The sequence below is a fragment of the Rhinichthys klamathensis genome, unplaced genomic scaffold (assembly GCF_029890125.1).
Source record: "Rhinichthys klamathensis goyatoka isolate OS25496 unplaced genomic scaffold, OSU_Roscu_1.1 h1tg000009l_1, whole genome shotgun sequence".
NCBI classification, from domain to species: Eukaryota; Metazoa; Chordata; class Actinopteri; order Cypriniformes; family Leuciscidae; genus Rhinichthys; species Rhinichthys klamathensis.
In genome coordinates, this window is record NW_026606562.1 from 1,986,626 (window position 1) to 2,012,117 (window position 25,492).

The window sequence follows — 25,492 nt, forward strand, 5'->3', positions numbered from 1 at the left end:
TATACTATGATAAAAAACTATTACATTAATATGATTTAATCTATAAACTAACTGTTGATTTAAATTTTCTTTAGTTTTTTTTTCTAAGAAAGCTGTTTTTTTTATTTATTAAAATCGAAAATTAATAAAAAAATAAAAATAGTCTGTTTATCTTACCAATAATCAAGAATTATATTATGATCTTAAATATAGGTTAATAAATATCTATTCAATTAAATGTAGAATTTAATCTATAAATTAAATAGCCTAGGCTGTTTCTAAGAAAGATGTATGTATATATATTTGTCTATATAATTATTTAAACATTGCAGTTAAATAAAAGGAACAAAAAGAGACATTTTTATTTTATTTTCATCATTTTATTTTTCATACTACCAAGGTTTTAGAAATAAAATCTGCTTTTCAAATCCTTTAGCATACTGAAGTATGATGGTATTAAAGATGCACATTTTGGGCTGAATTAAATCGATTATGGATTAGTTTTACGATCTCTTTATGAACTTATTAAAGAGTCAAAGTGGTAGTTGCGTAGACTGTCAATGGAGGGACAGAAAGCTCTCAGATTTCATCAAACATATCTTCATTTGTGTTGCGAAGATGAACGAAGGTTTGACGGGGTTGGAACGACATGAGGGAGAGTAATTAATGACATAATTTTCATTTTTGGGTGAACTATCCCTTTAAATATCTCTATAAATCCATAAAATATTGTTGATGTCGTTTCATAAAATTATTTGGGGTTTTTTCCTCATCATCCCCCCACCCCCCCCCATTTCTAAGACTTTGCTTTATTGGTTTGGGTATTTATTTATTTTCATAAAATGTACTTTATGTTTTAAAACGTTACAACATCGTTGTCACTTACATGATGTCGATGTCTGTCTGAGCTGTCGACTGAAAGAGCTGCTGTAGCCTACATGACTAGCAGATTACATGATACCTATAATTACCTTTATCTTTAACAATAATAATCAATTGACTCGTGTAATTTGAATTTTAACGTATACATTATAAATTACAACGTATTTATCATATCAGTAAGCGAGCCCCGGACGTGACGTACACACATGGGCGGGGTTTCGGCTCCCACCGGAAGTCAGCCGAGCGAAATCACTGATTAGCTTCAAGAGTGATGGAACAGCTACAGTAATTCATTTACTCGGGTATGAACATTTTATTGAATTTAGTTATTTAAACTAATATATTCCCCACCTGACTGTTAAAATTAACCGCTGGAATGTTAGTTATATTTAATGTGTTATAAACACAGGATAAGGGAGTCAAGCAGTTTAGCTTTGATTCGTAGCATGATTATCCCATATGGAGACTACACAGTGAATTATCATTTAATAATATTGATCTTGAATAATTGCATGCCTCTTAGTGTTTGCAAGTGATAGTATTTGAACTGCCAAACGTGTTATTTTACTCTGTATAATGCCTGGAAGCTACATGCTAAAGCTAAACTGTCAAAACATGCATGTAAACAAACTGACAGCATCAGTTTCAAAACCTAGTGAGTTATTTCTGTGCCTCGGCCTCGTGTTTCTAAATAAGGAGAGCACTTCAAGGGAAGATATGTGTTATCTTTGATATTTGATTTGTGTTGTCTTTGATATTTGATATTTGTTATGACAGCTTGATTGCCATATTAATGTGCATGTGTGTGTAGTTGCAGTTGTAAGTATGGCTCAGACTGAGAAGAAAACAGGACTTCTGAGGAGAACATCCTCATCCAAGAAGCCACTGAAGGAGAAAGTGGTGCTCATGTATGAGGAGATATTTGCGGTAAGCTTTCATTTTCCAAATTATGTTTTAATCAAATCTAAAAAACTAAAATCAAAACAAAAAAGTCCATCTATGAACGGAAGATGAAAGTCTTGTCAATAATCAAGAGTTATATCATGATCTTAAATGCTATGATTATTTATAAGTATCATAAAAATCTATAATTTAATCTATAGCATAAATAACTGTTTCTAAGAAAGCTGTTTTTATGTTTTTTAATATAATATATAATTATTAAAAAATAAAAGAGTCTGTAATTATATGACAAGAATCAGTAATTATATTATTATCTTTAAAAAAATCGTAAAATATATTAAACTAAAATATATAATTTATCCTGTACAATAAAACGATAGTTTATTTATTTATTTTTCTTAACACCGTGTGTTTTGTAAGAATGCTGTTTTTAATATTATCAATAAAATAAAAGTTTGTTTATGAAAGGAAGATGAAAGTCTTACCATTAATCAAGAATTATATTATTATCTTAAATACTATGATTATTTATCCTCATCATTTTCTTAACACAAGATGAATGAATGAAATATTAATGAAATGAATCATATTAAAAAGAGTGTCTATGAAAGGGACAAATCTATCAAATAAATAATTTTATAGATTAAATCTATGAAATACAATAACTTTTTCTAAGAAAACCTTTTATAAATGTATAATAAAATCTGTAATTAATAGAAATAGAAATAAATAATACAATAAAAAATAAATTATAAAAAAAGAGACTTTTATTTTCAGTGCTTGCATTTGTATGTACTTACAAGGTTTTAGACAAAAATCTGCTTTTTAAATCCTTTAAACAGTGTGAAATTATTACAAATGATCCTAATTTCAAACTCTGCTTTCATTTCTTACCCGATGTAACATTGTAGACTGTAAACACTGTTTTCGCTCTTTCCCATCAGAAAGAAGACCCTACCAAGAACAACCCTCGCTTCTGGGACGAGCTCTTTCTGATGAAGGTCTCTGGCAGATACACATCTGAGACAGATGCCTTCGCTCTAGATTGATGTGGTCCACTGTGTTATGAATAAGTGGACGGTGTTGGTGATGTATGTGTTTGCTTTGACCAGGTGAACCTGGAGTATCTGGAAGGGAAGTTGGAGTCTCTGGATGGGGATGAAGTCATGAAAGTCAAAGACAACATCAACAGTTTGTTCCATCACTGTGTTCAAGCCCTGAGCGAAGAGCACCAGATCAAAGTAGTCAACGCACTCCAGGTAAAACATTGCTCACAATAATTCATCACCCATATATATATATATATAGCATTAAGAAAATGAGGCGTATTTTGGGAATCATTGAAATATTTTGTATATTATTTTCATGTCACTTGAAAAATTTGTTCCCTCCAATATATGTATTTTAAAAATGCCATTCTCATTACAAACGTAATGATATATCAATATATCATCATGATATATTATTTAAATGGTATTTATACATTATGGTAGTGTTTGTTGTACTGATTTGACACAATAGGAGGATTTTTATTTATAGAATTGAGAATTAAGGATCACCATTGAGAACAAACAAACTCGAAAGATAAACATCTATACACATCATTTTGCATTTATGATAAAGATAATTATGGAGCAAAGTGTGCTTAATTATCATAAAAGTATTAATGGTGCTAAAAAAACACTACCGGTCACATGTTTGGGCTCAGTAAGATTTCTGTTTTCGTGAAAGAAAGTAATACTTTTATTCATCAAGGATGCATTAATTTAGACAGATTTCTGAAGGATCATGTGACACTGAAGACTGGAGTAATGATGCTGAAAATGCAGATTTGATCACAGGAATAAATTACATTTTACATTATATTCACATAGATAACAGTTATTTTAAATTGTTATAACATTTCACAATTTTAGTGTTTTTACTGTATTTTTATGAAATAAATACAGCCTTGGTGAGCAGAAGAGACTTCTTTCAAAAATATTACATAAAATATATATTTTTTTTCTTTTGATTTTTCGGTTTAAACTTGACCTGCATAAAAACATCCCGTTGGAAACATAAACCTGTAGTTGTGAGATCAGCTTTTGTGTTTGGAGACACACCTTGCATTGAACACATCATCGACACACAATGTAACGGCTGCTTTTAACCTAAAGCTCTGAATGAGAACGACTCCTCTTTCTCTCTGTGTCTTTAGACTCTCTGTGCGCTCTTTAGAGGAGTTCACCAAAAGAACAAATCGGCCACAGGCTTCGACATCATCAATATGCTGATGGGCTTTGACAAAGCAGAGCTCAGGATGAAGGTCAGCCATCGGTCCCACTTGCACATGACCTGCAGCTTTGAGTTTAATGCTAGTTTAAGTTGTGATGTGATCGTCCACGCAGGAGCTAATGGAGAGCCTGGACAGTCTGCTGTGCGGTGACGGGTCAGAGAGTCTGAAGAGCTTGTGTCTGAAGCTGCTGCTGTGTCTGGTCACTGTAAGATCCACACATTCATTCTCCTTGTACAAAACCTGCTCGCTTTCGTTCTTTCACTTTCAGGAAATCAGTTCTACGCACACCTTTACAATGGAAGTCAATGGGGAAAGGCATTGGACCAAAAATAAGTGTTAAAATACTTAAAAGTATAGCAAAAATTAAATATGTTCATTGTTCACATGAGACTAGCGTGATAATATCCTTTTCTTCTGCTTTGAAACCCTCTGGTATACTTTCCCCAAAGGCTTTCAGCTGTAAGTGCATTACTGTAAATGCAATTTTTGTTTCTTTCTACAAACTGTGGGGTTTTATAATCAGTGTCAATGTCAACTAAACTCTCATTAGATCATTAGTAGGCTTAAGGCCTGTTCACACCGGGACGAATTTCGCGTGCGATATTCGCCGACGTTTAACGCCTCGTGACTAAACAAAGGGCGCCAATGTGAGTGTGCACACCGACGCGAAAAACGCCACGCGTACAAGCGTCATTTTTTTTAAACGCCTCGGGTTCGTTTTTTTAGTTTGACGCGGCGCGTCAAAAACCATCCGACCAATGAGATTGGCGCTTTTGCTCACGTGTCTGGAGCTTCTGAAGTTACAGTAAAACACAACTTGGGGGCGCTCAAACACAAAACGGTCTTGCCGACCACACATACGTAACGGCGAAGAAGATATACGCCAAGTAGCGTCTACACTGCCGGGAAGAAATAAGACGAGGAAGATGCGAGGCAAGATGAATGTAGAGCTGCTGGTCTCGTTGGTGTCGAAACATAAAGAACTATATGACAAACGCGACAGCGACTACATCTAAATCTTGATAAAAGAGAATGTTATGGAGTGGTATTGCAGAGCAAATGGGCGCCATCTAATGTCAGGGAATGAATTTGCATGTTCACTCGGCTCATCGTCAGCGAAAATCGCTTGGGTGTGAACACAAAAATCGCGTTGAAAAACGCTGGCGAATAACGCGTGCCGATATTCGTCCCGGTGTGTACGAGCCTTAAGGTTAGGATTCGGGTTAGTAGAATAAGTTGACATGAAAAGTTACTTCTAGTCAGTAGAATGTCTAAAGGGCCGTACACACCGGGACGAATATCGGCACGCGTTATTCGCCAGCGTTTTTCAACGCGTTTTTTGTGTTCACACCCAAGCGATTTTCGCTGACGATGAGCCGAGTGAACATGCAAGTTCATTCCCTGACATTAGATGGCGCCCATTTGCTCTGCAATACCACTCCATAACAGTTCGGCAAGACCGTTTTGTGTTTGAGCGCCCCCAAGTTGTGTTTTACTGTAACTTCAGAAGCTCCAGACACGTGAGCAAAAGCGCCAATCTCATTGGTCGGATAGTTTTTGACGCGGCGCTTCAAACTAAAAACGAACCCGAGGCGTTTTTTTTTAAAATGACGCTTGTACGCGTGGCGTTTTTCGCGTCGGTGTGCACACTCACATTGGCGCCCTTTGTTTAGTCACGAGGCGTTAAACGTCGGCGAATATCGCGCGCGACATTCGTCCCGGTGTGAACAGGCCTTAAGTCATGCAATTAGTTACATTTACGGGAGTAACGCAATATTGTAACTCTTTACTTTTAAAAGTATCTTCCCCTAACATTACTTATAATGTGTTTTTTGTCTTTTAGGTCACAGATAATATTAGTCAGAACACCATACTGGAGTATGTGATGATCAACAGTATATTTGAGGCCATTCTGCAGGTAAATCTGTGATTGCTTGCGTTATGTTTGGCGGTTTTAATAGTGCACTGTTTTCCATCTCATCCGCCTCTTTTGGTCCAGATTCTCTCCGATGTTTCCAGTCGATCTCAGCACGGCTACGATGCAGTGGTGCTTTTAGCTCTACTGGTCAACTACAGGAAGTATGAGGTGAATGCACAGTACTTTTTCCAAATTCACTATGTGTAAAAACAAGTGTTTTAGCACTAAATATCTGAAGCAGTGATTGTAATATTTCTGAGACTCATTGTTTCCTCTGTTACATGTAGTCTGTGAATCCGTACATTGTCAAACTGTCAATAGTGGATGACGAGCCGACCCTTGATGTGAGTGATTAGGGAGGTTCTTTAAATACAAGATAGTTATTGAGTCTTTGTATTGTAGAGGTCTAATGTGATCGATCTTTCCATAGGGCATGGGAATGGTCATCCACCACGCACTTACGGACTACAACAGGTAACATCACTGGAAAAAATGATATTATCAATAAGTTATGGCAACGTGTTTTTTTACATCGCTTTGACGCATCAAAATAAGTTAACTTTTTTATGTTATACAAGATGCAACTCTTTTTTTTAAAAGTCAGTTTAAAGTAATTTTGAAGTTACATCCAAGTTGATTGTACTCAATTTAAGGCAGCAACTATTTTTTTTTTTTTACAGTAAATCTGTTATTTTGTTTTTAAGAAACATTTATATGAAAGATTTCACGTATTCTCTCCGATTTCCACAGGCAGTATAAAGACAAAGAAGAAGAAAACCAGGGAGGGTTTTTCTCCACCCTTACCAGCATGGTATAAACCTGTCCTGTCATTCCAAACCCGTTTGACTTTTTCTTTTGTTTTTGGGGAACACTAAAGGAGATATTTTGCAGAATGTCCTTGCTGCTATATTTTTTTTTCCCATTCAATGAAAGTGGCTTTGCTACTACAGTTTTATTATAACACTTCTTCGGTCTACAGGTGGGCAGTATGTTCATCGCTGACGCAGACGAGAAGCTGTCAGTGCAGTAAGTAAAAACTAAAACACCTTACAAAATTGAGTTTAGCATTACTTTTTAACTGCTGATCACAAAGAAAATAGTACCTAAATTGCAATTCTTTTTCATATACACCACCATGCAAAAGTTTGGCGTCAGTAGGATTTTTTTAATGGGACACAACACACAGTTTCTCATGTTAATCTTCAGCACATATAGAGTAGTATTGCATCTTACTTACAGTTTTTTGGCCATGTTTAGCATGTGAATCCAACTCTTTATCAGTGTAAATAAGTCGGAATGCATGAAATAGCATTAGACATCCCCTTTAATGTGTTTGAAAGAATCTCTTATGCACAGCAAGGCCGCAGTTATGATGAAAAACCGTTCCCTTCTTGTATTTTGTATTATGACTCTATTGTCCTTTAGGACTAATGAAGCCATCCTGCTCGCTCTGTATGAGGCCGTACATCTCAACAGAAACTTCATCACTGTTCTCGCGCAGGTCAGCACTACTCAATGACAAAGTATTGGTCATTATTGTCTTTTATGCATTGGCGTTACTTTACACTTGCATGTATATATTAATAGGCCTATGCTATACATTAAGAGGTCGTGGATTGTATTCAACAGAGTCATCCAGATATTGACATGTCAGCAACCCCCGCTGCTCCTGTCCCAGCCTCTCCCACAACCCCGCTGGGCACGACTCCGCCCTCTCTGGACAGTGAGTTCTGTTAGATCTCATTTACTCACACTCGTGTCAAAACCACATGACCTTCCTTCTTCTGCAGAACTCGAAAGTAGAAGTCATGATGCATCACATTTGAATTGAACATGAACACACAATAGATTTAAGAGCTGCAGACGAGGGGAGGATCTTAATAGCATCTTAAAGTGCCCACATGCTAAAGGCTCCTAGGTTTGTTTGGGAGGTTTCATACAATAGGTTTATATGCATCCAAAGTCAAGAACACGCATCACCTCTTTTCTCACAGTGTCTGAAACAGTTTGATAAAGGATCCGGTCTCTCTAAACCCCTCCTTTCTGAGAGTCTACTCTGCTCTGATTGGTCAGATGTCCCAGTCTGTTGTGATTGGTCTACTCTGCTGTGATTGGTCAGATGACCCAGTCTGTTGTGATTGGTCTACTCTGCTCTGATTGGTCAGATGTCCCCGTCTGTTGTGATTGGTCTACTCTGCTCTGATTGGTCAGATGGCCCAGTCTGTTGTGATTGGTCTACTCTGCTGTGATTGGTCAGATGACCCAGTCTGTTGTGATTGGTCTACTCTGCTCTGATTGGTCAGATGTCCCCGTCTGTTGTGATTGGTCTACTCTGCTCTGATTGGTCAGATGACCCAGTCTGTTGTGATTGGTCTTCTCTGCTCTGATTGGTCAGATGTCCCCGTCTGTTGTGATAGGTCTGCTCTGCTCTGATTGGTCAGATGGCTCAGTCTGTTGTGATTGGTCTACTCTGCTCTGATTGGTCAGATGTCCCAGTCTGTTGTGATTGGTCTACTCTGCTGTGATTGGTCAGATGGCCCAGTCTGTTGTGATTGGTCTACTCTGCTCTGATTGGTCAGATGGCCCAGTCTGTTGTGATTGGTCTACTCTGCTCTGATTGGTCAGATGGCCCAGTCTGTTGTGATTGGTCTACTCTGCTCTGATTGGTCAGATGACCCAGTCTGTTGTGATTGGTCTACTCTGCTCTGATTGGTCAGATGACCCAGTCTGTTGTGATTGGTCTGATCTGCTCTGATTGGTCAGATGGCTCAGTCTGTTGTGATTGGTCTACTCTGCTCTGATTGGTCAGATGGCCCAGTCTGTTGTGATTGGTCTACTCTGCTCTGATTGGTCAGATGGCCCAGTCTGTAGTGATTGGTCTACTCTGCTCTGATTGGTCAGATGGCCCAGTCTGTTGTGATTGGTCTACTCTGCTCTGATTGGTCAGATGTCCCCGTCTGTTGTGATTGGTCTACTCTGCTCTGATTGGTCAGATGGCCCAGTCTGTTGTGATTGGTCTACTCTGCTCTGATTGGTCAGATGACCCAGTCTGTTGTGATTGGTCTACTCTGCTCTGATTGGTCAGATGACTCAGTCTGTTGTGATTGGTCTACTCTGCTCTGATTGGTCAGATGGCCCAGTCTGTTGTGATTGGTCTACTCTGCTCTGATTGGTCAGATGGCCCAGTCTGTTGTGATTGGTCTACTCTGCTCTGATTGGTCAGATGGCCCAGTCTGTTGTGATTGGTCTACTCTGCTCTGATTGGTCAGATGGCCCAGTCTGTTGTGATTGGTCTACTCTGCTCTGATTGGTCAGATGACCCAGTCTGTTGTGATTGGTCTACTCTGCTCTGATTGGTCAGATGTCCCAGTCTGTTGTGATTGGTCTACTCTGCTCTGATTGGTCAGATGTCCCCGTCTGTTGGGATTGGTCTACTCTGCTCTGATTGGTCAGATGTCCCAGTCTGTTGTGATTGGTCTACTGTGCTCTGATTGGTCAGATGTCCCAGTCTGTTGTGATTGGTCTACTGTGCTCTGATTGGTCAGATGTCCCAGTCTGTTGTGATTGGTCTACTCTGCTCTGATTGGTCAGATCACCCAGTCTGTTGTGATTGGTCTACTCTGCTCTGATTGGTCAGATGGCTCAGTCTGTTGTGATTGGTCTACTCTGCTCTGATTGGTCAGATCACCCAGTCTGTTGTGATTGGTCTACTCTGCTCTGATTGGTCAGATAACCCAGTCTGTTGTGATTGGTTGCAAATCTGTTACAAAGCTACACAGGTTAATGCAGGAAGTAAGACTGGAAATACTGACGACTCGTTTCAGGCAGTTCAGAATCGGTTCTTTGTTTTGGGAGACAATAGACCTTAGTCAGGGTAGTGCCATATTTAATTTTTTGACAGGAATAAAAATGAGGCTGTGAGGAATAGAATACAGTTTGTTCAATCGATTGTACTTTTAACAACCCATTGTTCAGCTGATGAAACGTCTCCAGAAGACAAAAACTTCATAAAACAGTTTTAAAAAGTTGTGAAAATCACATAATCTAGGAGCTTTATACATCTATCCCTCACAGCCTCATTTTCATCTGTGTTTAATTCAATATGGCGTCTAACCTGACTAAGGTCTATAACTCCATTTATCTGCACTTTGATCTTTGAAACTTTTGCAGACCTTTACATTCACAAACAGTTTCATTACACACTACATGAAAAGTCATATCCGAAAAAGAATGCATTACTTAATATTACTTTGTTATATAATAAAACAAACTACTATTAAATGGTCATAGCAGTAACCAGTAGGAAGGTTTGTTCGAATAATAAAATGCTTTGAGCTTTTTAAATAAATGTTCTCCAGCAAATGGTGCCTTCAGTCTGTGTTTTATATAGTAGAGCAGCACCACATTTCCTTAAACTAACGCCACACTTACATTTGCCTCTAAAACACGTGTCACTTTTTTGCTGCTTTTTGCAATGCAACCTTTTGAAAACTTGATTTCCATTAGCTGTATGAAATATTAAATCCACTCAGATCTGGCAGACTGAAAATCCCATGGTGCATGTGGCGTGTTCTCATGCTTGAATGTGCCAACAGAGCTCAATTATCTATAATCATGATGGCACTGATTACTCGGTTGGTCCAAAAAATTTTAGTTAAGGACCTTTCACACCAAGGGCAATAACTCAAAGCATTTAAAGTGTCAGAACTGCAGCGCATACTTATAATAAACAGATTGTTGTACCCTGGTGTCTGCGCTAATATCGTTATTAATATCATTACTATTGTAATCGTTAGGGTTCTTGTTATTATTATTATTCCGCTCTGAAAGTCTATGGCAGCCCATGTAACCGTATGGTAAAAAGTTATGAAATTTGGCACAATGAAAGAGGAGAGTCAGAACATTGACCACAGAAATAGTCTCTAACTCAATTCCTCTAGCGCCACCTGCTGTCCAAAGTTTCACTTCCGTTTTGAAAACTTTGAAACAAACTTTTGAAACAAAATAATTGTCCTCTTCCTTGGCTCAAGACAAACTTTTGTTGTGTTTTCCATCATGAATTTTTCCCCCCACCATTTAGGATGTTCCGAAAAACCTACTTTTCCGAACTCGTCCTAGACGATTTGTCTAAATTGGAAAAAACAAGTTTTAAAAAGCTTTTCAATTCTCGAATAACGCATCAAGCCATTTGATGGCATGGTGCCAAGCTGATTCTGAGGCTGTAACACTGCAGTGCTCACACTGACCACACAACATCAATTTGGTGACAGCGCCACCTATTGGTCAAAAGTGATATACAATTTATTCATATTGCATGTGATTTGTATTTGTGATTTTTTTTATAGCCATTTTGACTAAAATAATCTAAAAACATCTTTAATTATTGTTGCAGTTTTTTTCTGAATCTCCCAGCCATGCTTGCATGTCCTTTTTGTGCTTGTTCCCGATAAAATCTGCTTCCAGATATATTTTTTTGTTGTTATAGTTATAGTCTTGCTACACTCTCTAAAATGTTGAGTTTCTAATTAATACTATATACTTTCTAATTAATATTTTTAGTGTGTAGTAGAAATTCTCAGAAATTATTCACTATTCTTTTTCATTCTCTCTTGGCAGTGATGAATAATCCTGAGCTTCCTCTTGACCCGAACTTGCAGACAAGTAATCTTCTTATAACGTTCCTGAAATATTCCTCCATCATAATGCAGGACACCAAAGGCAAGATATCACTTTTCCTGTACTCAACGTTTTCCAAAAACCAAGTGAGCTTCCATGCTGCCTACAGCCTAGCTGGGCACTAACTATTGATTTCAATGGAGTTTTTTGTTAGCATGTTGCTAAGCTAATGACATGACACTCTTATAAACATAAAAACAAAAAGTACACACACTTTTTGATAAAATAGTCCATTTTTAATTGGTATTTGATAAATTATATTTATTACCGTATATTTAGTATAAACATTTTTCATGCTTCTTCCACCATTTTTTTATTTTGGAGCTTGATGCAATGCATTATGGGATTGCATTCTTTGCAAAGGATACATGCAGTCTTGCATTTGGCCGAAAGAAGGTGTCATAGAAGGAAACGTAACTCTACCTTTTAGAAAAGCTTCTGAGTTAATGCACTCAATGCCTTAAAATGCTGCCTACGTAGGGCGCTCACTAGATTTTGGAACGGAGCCATTTATTGATCTTATTTTTAGCCCATGATTGTGCACAGCTTACAATAGTTTTTCTCTGTATATTCTCAGACGAACACAGACTCAACAGCGCCCGACTGTGCCTCATCATTCTGACCTGTATAGCTGAGGTATTTTTCATTTATTTTATTTTTTTGTGTGTGTGAACGACTCTCTCCTTTGACCGCTTGTCCTCTCGCTGTCCGTTTAATAGGACCAGTACGCCGATGCCTTTCTCCATGATGATAACATGAACTTCAGGGTCAACTTGCACAGAATGGTAAGAGTCTCATTTGTTCAGCTCTCATTTCCCAGGTCTGCAAATGGCAGAATCCAAATGGAGACGATGTTTCTGGCATACAAAGCAGCCAACTGGCTGACCCATGTTACATCCAATCCATTATTAATGGGACGTCCCAGCCTCGCCGCTGCGGTAAATCCAATCAAAAGCTCCCGTCTCTCCATGTGAAAAGAAACAGCCCACCTGTGCGGTCTAACTCTTATACTTTTGACTGGAATCAACCTTGTCCAAGTCAAAAATGTTAAAAAATGAAGGCCGTACAATGAAAGTCAATGCTGTTTGGACTGGTTGAAGTCATATCTGAAATATGCTGGTCTCTTACTGACATCACATGTGTTTCAGCCCATGAGACACCGAAAGAAAGCCGCAGATAAGAACGTCCCCTCCCGACCTTTAGTGTGTGCGGTTCTGGGTGAGTCGAGCGTTCATGAATTTTGTGAAAGATTATATGTATCATTTTGTGAACGTTTATATGAGTGTTCTTTGTCTTTGCAGATCTGATGGTCGAGTTCATTGTTACTCATATGATGAAGGAATTCCCTATGGATCTCTATGTGTGAGTTTCTGTTTAATATGTGCTGTGTGTGTGTGTGCGTTTCTATGGGAATGAGAGCTGGAGAAAGAGAGCGTGCTTCCCATAGATAAAGAAACGTAATTTTTTTGGGAAAACATGGAAATTGTTTGTGTTCATTCATTGTCTTTGTGGGTTTTGGTTCATTTTCTGTTGTGGGCTGTGAGGACCTTTGAAATAACTTTAAAATTACATTTGGCGATATGGACCCGCCTGGAACTACGTTAGCCGTGCGTTTACTGGAGAATAAACCTTGAACCTTTTGTCAGCCAGTCAGAATCGAGCGTTCAGCAGCCCCTGTATATAAGCAGGTGTCAATGCTGCAATGCTTAGATAAATGTGGATATGCTGAGAATTAATTGTTGTATTTATTTTAGGCGCTGCATTCAAATAATTCACAAACTGATCTGCTACCAGAAAAAGTGCCGAGTTAGACTGCACTACACGTGGAGAGACTTCTGGTCAGGTACGGTCATTACAATGTGAACAAAAGGCTGAAGTGTTGAAATGCATTCTGGGTTTTTTCTTCTGTTCTTTATTTATTTTTATATTTGTTTTTTACTTTTTATTTTTTTTGCTTTTTTGTTTACATTTTTATTTCTTTTTTGTTCTTTTTTACATTGTTTTATTTTTTATTTGTGTGTGTTTCCCTTTTGTTTTTTACAGTTTTTTGTGGGGTTTTTTTAGTTCGTTTCGCTTTTGTTTTGTTTTTACAGTTTTTTAATTGTTTTGGTTTTTGTGTTAATTTTTTCTTTTCTTTTTTTGCTTTGTGCGTGTGTTTATTTCGACATTGTTTTTTTATTTATTATAAAAATTAATTGTTCTTTTTTACATTGTTTTATTTTTTTATTTGTGTGTGTTTCCCTTTTTTTTTTTTTTACAGTTTTTTTTTTTTTTTTAGTTCGTTTCGCTTTTGTTTTTTTTTACAGTTTTTTAATTGTTTTGGTTTTTGTGTTAATTTTTTATTTTCTTTTTTTGCTTTGTGCGTGTGTTTATTTCTACATTGTTTTTTTATTTATAATAAAAATTGTTCTTTTTTACATTGTTTTATTTTTCTATTTGTGTGTGTTTCCCTTTTTTTTTTTTTAAATGTTTTGGTTTTTGTGTTCATTTTTGCTTTGTGCATGTGTTTATTTCTACATTGTTTTTTCATTTATAATAAAAATTAACTCTGATTATTTCTCTGCAACCCCTTATAATGAATCAGTTAATGATCATCTCAATCTGTGCGGACAGTTGTGTGGGGTCACAGGTCAACATAGTCATTACTTTAGTGTGCAGAAATGTGTGTCCTCGAACAGCTTCAGACGGCTCTGTTGATTTGTATTCTTCCAGCTCTCATTAACCTTCTGAAGTTCCTGCTGTCGAACGAGACCATCCTTCTGGCAAAGCACAACATCTTCCAGCTGGCTCTCCAGGTACGCCACACTCGCTAGACACTTGGGTACTTTACACTCACACTCGAGGAACGTTTACATTTTCTCACCGTTCTTTCTTTTTTGTAGGTGGTGAACCTCTTTAATATGTTCATCACATATGGAGACACGTTCCTGCCCACCCCCAGCAGTTACGACGAGCTCTATTATGAGATTATACGCATGCATCAGGTGTTCGATAACCTCTACTGCATGGGTAAGTCACCACTTCAGTCCTGCTGTGTGTGTTGTGTACATGCATAAGCCCTAAATCACTAACCTGATCTCCATGACGCCTCAGTGCTGCGAGTCTCCACCAACGCTGGCCAGTGGAAGGAGCCCGCTAGTAAAGTTACGCACGCTCTCGTCAACGTCAGGTAAAACTCTTGATACTTACCTTAACCCTTACATTAACATCTTTCGAAATGGTTTACTGAACCTTTACTTGATACATCAGGTGTTTAAATCAATAAGATCTTTATAACAGATACTTAAATGCATATAAATATTTGTTTTCACTCTACATCTCCCAATAATATTCCTTAGCAATGATTAATTTTGTGATCAAAGCTCTGTAGTTTTTATTGTGGAGGCAACAGTGATGATTGAGAGATGAACAAACAAGCATTCCTCAAAAGCCTGATCATCATATTTGAGTCACATTTTAGTATAACTTTTCTGACAAATTGCTTAAAGTTGCTATCTTGAAACATTATGAAAGTTATTCTCGCGTTTACTTTATAAAAATCAGTAAAGATTTCACATCAAAAAGACATACAATTACACTAAAAGTCCCTTTACTCGCTAAAAAGTATAAACTATCAATCAGACGACAGATCATGTTGATAATTTAGAGGCTGTAGAAGTTGCATATCAAATATGATACTGTAGGCTTTATAGGGTTCATTTGAAATGGTTTTCATAATAAATTTTGAGATGATTTATTTCATTTTTTGTTTAAATGATCAGTTTTTAAAATATCATACTTTTTGTAATTAGCAAAAAATATTATATATTTTTTTTACATTCAAGTACTTTTTAATTAAACCATAGATATGTCTAAAAAACAAACATTTTGGATAAAGATAATGAATATTTAGTCTACTTTTATAATGTATAGTCACAGTTATGTTAAAAAGACGCTGGATGAAATCATGGCCTGCTTTAGTTAAGTCTATGACTGACATTGGGCAGCTTTGGTATTGTGTGTGTTTTTGTATTATTTGGTTTGGTTTGGGGCGTAGTGAATAAATGATTGATTTTAGAGTCTGAGGTAATGTGGAAGCGTTCTCCGGGCTTTCAGAGATGTCACCCTGCGTTTGTGCCGCACAAAAGAAGTCGGCTGTTGTTGTGTTTTTAAAGCATACATAATGCAAAGCATTACAGCAGAATATTTGAGCGAGCCGCACCTTTGATCTTCCATGTAACGCTAGCTTTAATTCTCACCCAGACATGTCACAGGACAGCTAGTACGGCCTTTTCAATGCAGGTCACATACTCAAGTGTATGAAATATATCTCATTTTGCCTGTTTTTCTTTGTTTTTGTACTTTCAGAGCAATTATTAACCATTTCAATCCTAAGATTGAGTCGTACGCTGCTGTGAACCACATCTCACAGCTCTCAGAGGATCAGGTAACTCGATACGTTCACATCGGCTTGACGGTCACAATTCAATGTCTTATAAAGATGAAATAAAGAAATAAATTCATAACAGCAGACTTAATTAACAGAAAATTAACGTTTAGCCTTGTAATTATTATAATTTTATGGTTATTATAATTGATTATAATGTTGAAATATATAAATACACAACTGTTTGAAAGTTTGCGGTCAGTAAGGTTTTAAAAAATATATATATATATTATTTTATTCAGCAAGGATGTGACTATTGTTTACTATTTCAAATGAATGCTGTTCTTTTGAACTTTATATTCATCAAATAATCCTGAAAAATGTATCATGGTTTACACAAATGTTCAACATTGATAATAATCATAAATGTAATGATGCTGAAAAGCTTTGATCACAGGAATAAATTACATTTTACAATATATTCACATAGAAAACGGTTATTACTTTTTCTTTTCTTTTTTAAATCAAATAAATGCAGGCTTGGTGAGCATAAGAGACTTCCTTTAAAAAGCTAAAAATAGATAATTGTAAAATAAATATATTACAATAAATTAAAATAATAATAGATTGTCGACTTGTAATAATAGATAGTGGACCGAAATTTCAGCGTTGCGATCTGGAACACCAATTGTCAAGTTAATTATAATGTCATTTCTACCACATTTTCGATTTTCATTAAATTTGTGCTGGAAATGACGGTGTTGGAAATGACTTTGTAAATATTTTTAGCTTTTTATGTATCTAAATACATCCACACATGATTTATATACCTGTGTGCTGTGGCACGGCATCTAGTCATCCTGTGAAATGAGAGAATTGGTGTGGAATCTGAATACGCAAAAACCCTACATGTGTCTGTATGAAAACCCTCTCCTAGAAGAGCTGTTCATCGGGACAGTCACAGGTGTTTGTGGCCACAGGTGTGGCTTGATTACCCTTTGATCTGTGGGGTAATGATGCCATGTGCTGGAAGCGAGGTCAGTTTTACAGATGGTAATGCCAGCTGTCACTCGCAATCCCAAAATCTCTTCTCTTTTATCTCGCTGTGCCAGATGCTTCCACTCGACCTCGCTTCGTTTAGTTGAAGTGTATGGGTGTGTGTCCTTCCTTCAGCCTGTCCCAGTCAAATTACAGACCCATCCACTTTAAAATCACGGTTCACAATGTGACTTCAAACTGCCTGTGGTTTGGGAAAGCTACTCTGAAATACAGCATCTTGCCACAATTACTTGTTGATTTCTCTCTCATTTGGACAAAGACAGTTGTTGGACATGGTGCTGTTTGCAAAGGGTCTTGGAGCATCTAAAGCTCTCTGAATATAATGAGAAATTCAATAATTTCAATAATTCCATTTTTTTTTAATACCTTCCAAAAATGTACCAGAACCTACCTTTTTTCAAGATAAAATGTCTGAAAATATTATTGAAGTATTATTTCAAAAATATAATTACATTTTTAATAATGTTTATTAAAATGTATTAAAATAGCATTACATTTAATTAAATGATTTTGTAACATCAATTTCATTTTTTTAGAATACAGGAATAAAATGACATAACGTAACATTTGCTTTATGTAAATAAATTAAAATGATTTCAAATGTACAGTGGGGCCAAAAAGTATTTAGTCGGCCACTGATTGTGCAAGTTCTCCTACTTAGAATGATGAGAGAGGTCTGTAATGTTCATCATAGGTACACTTCAACTATGAGAGACAAAATGAGAAAAAAAATCCAGGAAATCACATTGTAGGATTTTTAAAGAATTTATTTGTAAATTATGGTGGAAAATAAGTATTTGGTCACCCACAAACCAGCAAGATTTCTGTCTCTCACAGACCTGTAACTTCTTCTTTAAGAAGCTCTTCTGTCCTCCACTCGTTACCTGTATTAATGGCACCTGTTTGAACCCGTTATTTGTATAAAAGACACCTGTCCACAGCCTCAAACAGTCCCACTCCAAACTCAACCATGGCCAAGACCAAAGAGCTGTCGAAGGACACCAGGAAGAAAATTGTAGACCAGGCTGGGAAGAGTGAATCTACAATAGGCAAGCAGCATGGTGTGAAAAAATCAACTGTGGGAGCAATTGTAAGAAAATGGAAGACATACAAGACCATTGATAATCTCCCTCGATCTGATGGGCTCCACGCAAGATCTCATCCCGTGGAGTCAAAATGATCATGAGAACGGTTAGCAAAAATCCCAGAACTACACGGAGGGACCTGATGAATGACCTGCAGAGAGCTGGGACCAAAGTAACAAAGTCTACCATAAGTAACACACTACGCCGAGAGGGACTCAAATCCTGCAGTGCCAGGCGTGTCCCCCTGCTTAAGCCAGTACATGTCCAGGCCCGTCTGAAGTTTGCTAGAGAGCATATGGATGATCCAGAAGAGGATTGGGAGAATATCATGTGGTCAGATGAAACCAAAATAGAACTTTTTGGTAAAAACTCAACTCGTCGTGTTTGGAGGAAGAAGAATGCAGAGTTGCATCCCAAGAACACCATACCTACTGTGAAGCATGGGGGAGGAAACCTCATGCTTTGGGGCTGTTTTTCTGCAAAGGGGACAGGAAAACTGATCCGTGTAAAGGGAAGAATGAACGGGGCCATGTATCGTGAGATTTTAAGCCAAAACCTCCTTCCATCAGTGAGAGCCTTGAAGATGAAACATGGCTGGGTCTTCCAGCATGACAATGATCCCAAACACACCGCCCGGGCAACGAAGGAGTGGCTTCGTAAAAAGCATTTCAAGGTCCTAGAGTGGCCTAGCCAGTCTCCAGACCTCAACCCCATAGAAAATTTGTGGAGGGAGTTGAAAGTCCGTGTTGCCCAGCGATAGCCCCGAAACATCGCTGCTCTAGAGGAGATCTGCATGGTGAAATGGGCCAAAATACCAGCTACAGTGTGTGGAAACCTGGTGAAGACTTACAGGAAACGTTTGACCTCTGTCATTGCCAACTAAGGTTATGTTACAAAGTATTGAGTTGAACTTTTGTTATTGACCAAATACTTATTTTCCACCATAATTTACAAATAAATTCTTTAAAAATCCTACAATGTGATTTCCTAGATTTTTTTTTCTCATTTTGTCTCCCATAGTTGAAGTGTACCTATGATGAACATTACAGACCTCTCTCATCATTCTAAGTTGGAGAACTTGCACAATCAGTGGCTGACTAAATACTTTTTGGCCCCACTGTTTTTATTTATTTATTTATTTATACAGGTAAGTTGAGTGAGAATAAGTTCTCATTTACAGCAACGACCTGTGTAGGTGTACAGTACAGTAAACAAGATAAATAAATTAAAAGCAATTAAACAGAAAAGGCTAAACAAACACAGTCAGTAATAAAATGATCCTTAAAGGGATACTTGACCTCTGGAAAGATGAATGTGTATTTAAAATGGGTCAAAATGACGATTTTTACGACATCTGAAGATTTTTTCCAGACAAAAAATACATAAATCTCTCGTCTCAGGGGGATATGAGGGTGGAGAGCACGGTCATTTGAAAATACTAGAGGTTTTCTACTAATACAAAGCTTAATGCTAAATCCTGAAGTATCCCTTTAAGTAAGTAAGTAAGTACATTTTATTTATATAGCACATTTACACATAGCAGGGCTATCCAAAGTGCTGAACAGAGTAAAAAACATAAAAACAACCAAACAGAAATAGCATCAGGAGAAAATGAAAATGCCAGGGAATAAAAATAAGTTTTCAATTTAGTTTTAAAAATAGCAATTGAAGGTGAAAGGCGGCAACTGGTCCCATAGACGTGAGGCGGCAACAGCAAAGGCTCAATCTCCCTTAGATTTAAGAAGTAAACGTCTGAAATGCCATAACAGATCATCCAGTTTAATAGTACATTGTAATTCATTACAAATGTGAGGGGTAAAAAAAGCTAAAAGCCGATCTACCCAATTCAGAGGAGATCTTAGGGAGTAATACCCAATCCCTGAGCTCTGGGCTGGTAAAAAAAAAAAGTGAATTATTAAAAGGTGGTAGTTTGATCAAAAGAGCTTTGTACACAAAAAGTGCAAAACGCATTTCTCTATGAGTTTTAGGGGCAGCCGATTTACTTTCGGGTAAAGTGTGCAATGTAAAACTCAACATTTTGAGACTCTAAAATATTAGCTTACTTGTAGCTGGTCAAATACAGGACAAAACAACAACAAAAACTGAATCTAGGGCGGTTTGACTTGTATGTTGAATTATACAACCACAACAGATTTTATGCAGAGTCAAGGAGCATTAGATACAGTGTTGTTGTTTTGTCCTGTATTTGACCAGCTACAAGTAAGCTAATATTTTGTCACATTTGATTTTATAAGATGAATGCAAAGTTCGCTAATTCCTTGAGCTCCTGCTTGGTCAGCTGATATTTGGAGAACAGTGCGGCGGAAAGCGCGTGCCATTTGTGGTGGTTCGTGTCTGCATCAGAAGTCATGTGATCACTCCAGCGGGTTCCTGTAGTTCTATTAGACATTAACCACACGTCGTTAGAACATGGATAATATTCCATCGTCTTCCAAGTGGATTTGTGTCGATCCGTTTAGTTTCTTTACAAACTGAGGGGTTGTGATTGTGAGAATCGATGTTGAGCACAGAGATGAAGTCGCGCTGACCCTGTCAGATCTCCCTGTATGTGTGGTTCATGTCGTTCTCTGCTCTGTAGGTGCTGGAGGTGGTCCGGTCGAACTACGACACACTAACCCTGAAGCTGCAGGACGGCCTGGATCAGTTCGAGCGCTATTCAGAGCAGCCCAGAGAAGCTGGCTTTTTCAAGGAGCTGGTAAGCTACTTCCTTCCTTTGGTTATGTTAACTTGTATGGTACAGTATACAACACTGTATAATCACAGAATAGGAGAGAGAGATCGTCCTTAGAAGACTAATACTCTCTACTCTCTCCGCCGTCTCTGATGAATCAGCCGGTTCCTCTACATTAGGGCTGTTTCGGACTGACTGATCGAATATATTCGCTGACTGAAATCTACGGTTTAAATGATCTGATCCGAAACAACATTCGATCTCTTGTCCAAAAACCTGGTTCTTTTCGCTGAGTTAATGTAGTGATTGAAATTATTAATCATGATATGTAAATATATCACAATCAACAGTGTACATTGTGTCAAGTTATCAATGCTGGAATTGTAAAGCCGAACATTTTGGTGTCAGTCCAACCTGCTTCACCGAGCCCACTTTGCCCTTAGGGACTCCAAGTTTCCATCCACTTGTCAATCGAATTATCTGAAGTTCGATTAAAAAAAACTCATGCGAATAAAGCTGGTGAAAGTGTGTTTCCATCCAACGGCTTTAAAGCGAATAAAAACCTGTGCGTAATGACGTCACATGCTGTTTTGCGATCAAATTGGTATATCGAATTGATTTGAGACATTTTAAGGCAGGGGTCTCAAACTCGCGGCCCGCGGGCCATTTGCGGCCCGCGGGGTGATATTTTGTGGCCCCCTACTTGACATTAAAGTTTAATGTTAGTGCGGCCCGTCGTTGCGTGTGCCGCGAAAAAAAAAAAAAAAAAATGTATCCCTTATGAGCTACCATAGATAGTCTCGTGACAGCTTACGGAGGGTTTGTTGTCAATAGTTGTCATAGACAACCGCGAAGTACAAACATACTGCGCCTGGAAAAAATGAGCGCGTCGCTTCAATTATGAGCGCGCTTGCCGCGCGCCTACATTTGAAATTACGAACTTGAGCGCGCAAAATATGTGAGCGCGATATGTGAACGGCCCCTTGGCGAGCTACCACCAATCAGGCCACGAGCTACTGGTAGCTCGCGAGCGACGTGTTGGAGAGAGACCCTGCTCTAAAACAATGTGAGAATAATCATTTTGAGCTTGTAATATGTGTCCAACAGGTTCATAAGAAGGTTTGCTTTGATTTGTGCAGTCAGTAATTTGAGACACTATACAAAGAATTCAATAAGAAGGGCAGACATGACTGCAAATATTTGTATTTCAAAAGCAATAATTGTTTTTCTAAGTATAATAAAAGGAAATGTGCCTTCCAAAAAAAACATTCAATATCATTAATGTGTTGTATAAAGAAAATAAAAAGGACATAAGCAAATATAAATATCACAAATATGTGTTATAGACAAAGAAAGTTTGTAAAATGAACTTCAACTGTCAGAAGGACAGCTCATGAAGAACCAATCATGTACAGAAAGGAATGTTCAAATTCAGAGGAACTGTTCAGAAGAAACGTTAATAAATATTGAGAAGATTGGATCAGTTGTGCTCCTTTTTTGGAATACTTGAATACTATTTTTTTGTGGAATACTTGATGCGGCCCAGCCTGACCCAGACTCTACCTCTAGCGGCCCCCAGTTAATTTGAGTTTGAGACCCCTGTTTTAAGGTGTTTCCATTCATTTTCGCACTGAATCGCACAACATTCAAGCAAACATTTGCGAACAAAGTTTTGCTAGACAAAATGGATCGCGCCATCTACCAACAAATGATCAATATTGCACAAGTTGTAGGCTAATAGTGCTTATGTGCCAGCTGATAGCGACATATGTAAGGGATAATGTATAGCGGGGTGTCCATGGTTAACCGATTAACCGTTAAAAATTGCGCAACCGAGTGAAACATTTTGCTCGGTTAAGTGGCGTCAATGGCGTGCATTGAATTTAGTTGTAATACATTTTTGCACCACCAGAGACCGCCAGAGCGCTCCCATTCATTTGTAATGTCCACAAGAAGAAGTAGTCATGACCAGTTTTCTAATATGAAGCGGGCAAAGAAAAGCACAGCGTGGGAGCGCTTTAAAATCGAGAATGACGGGGCAAAATGCAAGTATTGCAATGCAGTGCTTAGATATACTTCAAGTACAACCTCGCTGTTGTACCATCTCAACAGCCAACACCCGGGCATCATTATGGTGTGTTTACACCGAACGCGAATAGAGCGTCAAATACGCGTCTATCGCGTCTAGCTTGAACATTCGCTCGAGTTCAAATTTTTCAACTTGCGCGGAAGACATTCGCGGCAAACGCGTCGCCCAATTCGCGTCATTCGCAACGCCCGGCGTGAATGATGCGTCTATTCGCGTCTTTGCATTGACTTTGTATGTAATCACTCGCGCAAATAATTACATTCGCATTCGGTGTGAACACACCACAACTGCTCTATCCTTACCACTGCGTTTTATTTCTATTAATTAATTTTGTTCTAAATGTGGTCCAACCAGTTATTAAAGGTGTTAAAAATGAACTACCCCTTTCTCGTGTGTCTGTATCTCGGGGTTGCGGCGCGCACACTATGGTTAACCGAGTATTAACCGGCATCGGTTAACGGTTAAAGAAGAACTTGAAAACGTGCAGCCCTAATAGCGAGGCGGTTGTTAGCCTGAAGGGGTTGTATTCGCTATAACAACCGCCTCGCTATACATTATCCCACTTATTACATGCCTACCTACCAAATAAATCAATCATTTGACACAAAATATTGATTTAAAAAGGAGTTTATTGATTTAAAAACGATTGTATTGCTTCCGCTACAGAAAATAGTCCGTTCCGTCTCTGAACTGTGTCCATGGCAACGCTCTGTTTTTCATGGCAACGGTGTGTTATACTTAGCAACGGTGTGTTATCAAGAAATAACAGACCGCATTCTACATTAGAATTCAACCAAGCCATGTAATAACAAGCTATAATAAGAAAACAACGACGCTATCAACACATTGCTATGATGATGCAGATGCACGTAAACGCCCGACGCCAGCGTAGGCGGCCTGTGGTGTGGGAACGACAGCGCTCCATCAGTTCTGGGAGATCGCGGTTCAGAGACACCTCACGGAAACCCTTTGGTTGCTTTGTCCACTTACATCTGTCTTTGTTGACACCCGCCATGTGTGCGCAAACAGAGCGGAAATACTGGGCGGAAATGAACTAAAACCTCTTCTTCTAGATGTTTTGTGGCGTGTTGCAACCATAAAAGGACCTAAAACTTAATCGGAATTCATTATTTATTCGGCAAATAACGTTTCCATCAGCGTTTATCGCATAAGCCATACGTCGATCAAGATAAAATCCGATGAGACCGAACGTATTTCATTTGAGTCGATATTCATGAAATTCAATCGAATTTTACTGTTTCCGAAAGGCATTTTTCATTCGGATAAAAACGTGTGGATGGAAACATAGCTCTGTTGCATTAAATTTGAATGTAAAGTGAATTTATGACCACGCACACACACCTGCCTCAATGCTTTTCTCTCATGATGGCCGGATATCAGTGTGTTTGATGCACAGATGCTGGTTTCTCCTCTTCTAGGTGCGCTCCATCAGTCTGAACGTGAGGAAGAACGTGTCTCTGAGCACCATGAGTCAGGATCTTCTGCTGAAGGAATTCTCCTCTATATCCTGAAACAACAGCACCGTTGACCTGTGTTTAGGACCTTCATTCTGACATTTCTCTCACCCTTCACATCTGAGGCTTCTCAATGTTACACAGAGCTGGATTTGATCCTGTATTATTGATGCTGTGTGTGTGTTTGGTCGCACTCAGGACAGACTTGTATTGGCTCAACAAAGCAATCAGCCCATCTTTGCACAATGTGTGGTATTTTCTTTTCTTCTTTTTTTCCCTCCTTATATTGGTGGTCTGGTGTTGTTTCAGTTGATCATACTGCGTATTCTTCATTGCCTTAGGATAAAACCGATCAAACCATTGAGCTCACACAGACTTGCCACTTATTTTAGTCATTTTCTATATACCGCTTTTGTGTCCAGTCGAGTAAATGCGCACAAAATAACCTTGCATGAACCTGAAAAAATGTCTGGGTTATAATTGATATAATCAGAGGAAAGATATTATTATAATTTGCATTAATAAAATGGCATTAAGATTTTTGTTAAGATTTGCATTCTGACATATTTTCATGACGATTAAAAAAAAAATTCTCCAAATTCTCATTGGCAAAATGCAAAAATACAATAATTCTCATTACCATAATACAGTAATGCAAAAAATAAAATTATATTATTAATAAAAAACAATTAAAAACAACATAAATACAGTATAACACTTACTACCATAATGCATACTTAAAATTTAAATATTTGTTTGTTTTTTTATATTATAGTTATGAGAATTTGAGTGTGAAATTTGCTTAATTGTCATAAGATTTTCACAATGCAAAAAAATCTTAATGTTTCTAAAACCGGTTTCATTTTCTAATGTTTCTAAAACCAAGCACCTTTCCCCTCAAATTCTTATTATTATAATGAGACAAAATCTCATTCTCATTGTACCATAATAAAGTAATTATAATTATCCCGCTTTTTAAATTTAAAAACACATACTCCCATAATGCATACTTAAAATTGTACTTAATTTAAATCATATTCATCTTTATTATGGTAATGAGAATTGGGGGGGGGGGGGGGGGGGGCATTTA

General features: G+C 37.8%; 1 protein-coding gene across 1 annotated transcript in view; it reads left to right on the forward strand.

Annotated features, from left to right (window-relative positions):
• Positions 1-24,509, forward strand: part of armh3 (armadillo like helical domain containing 3) — a 138,640-nt gene extending 114,131 nt beyond the window's left edge. The window contains exons 2-27 of the mRNA XM_056260538.1: positions 1,112-1,163; positions 1,673-1,788; positions 2,709-2,765; positions 2,877-3,023; positions 3,965-4,072; positions 4,155-4,247; positions 5,886-5,960; positions 6,042-6,128; positions 6,248-6,304; positions 6,391-6,434; positions 6,711-6,771; positions 6,940-6,986; positions 7,386-7,461; positions 7,590-7,683; positions 11,577-11,678; positions 12,214-12,272; positions 12,356-12,421; positions 12,785-12,854; positions 12,938-12,998; positions 13,391-13,479; positions 14,349-14,431; positions 14,519-14,645; positions 14,730-14,805; positions 15,984-16,062; positions 20,746-20,862; positions 24,367-24,509. Coding sequence (XP_056116513.1) covers positions 1,687-1,788; positions 2,709-2,765; positions 2,877-3,023; positions 3,965-4,072; positions 4,155-4,247; positions 5,886-5,960; positions 6,042-6,128; positions 6,248-6,304; positions 6,391-6,434; positions 6,711-6,771; positions 6,940-6,986; positions 7,386-7,461; positions 7,590-7,683; positions 11,577-11,678; positions 12,214-12,272; positions 12,356-12,421; positions 12,785-12,854; positions 12,938-12,998; positions 13,391-13,479; positions 14,349-14,431; positions 14,519-14,645; positions 14,730-14,805; positions 15,984-16,062; positions 20,746-20,862; positions 24,367-24,459 — 2,070 coding nt within the window. The 5' untranslated portion in view covers positions 1,112-1,163; positions 1,673-1,686 and the 3' untranslated portion in view covers positions 24,460-24,509. The remainder of the gene's footprint in view (positions 1-1,111; positions 1,164-1,672; positions 1,789-2,708; positions 2,766-2,876; positions 3,024-3,964; positions 4,073-4,154; positions 4,248-5,885; positions 5,961-6,041; positions 6,129-6,247; positions 6,305-6,390; positions 6,435-6,710; positions 6,772-6,939; positions 6,987-7,385; positions 7,462-7,589; positions 7,684-11,576; positions 11,679-12,213; positions 12,273-12,355; positions 12,422-12,784; positions 12,855-12,937; positions 12,999-13,390; positions 13,480-14,348; positions 14,432-14,518; positions 14,646-14,729; positions 14,806-15,983; positions 16,063-20,745; positions 20,863-24,366) is intronic.
• Positions 24,510-25,492: the final 983 nt, after the last annotated feature.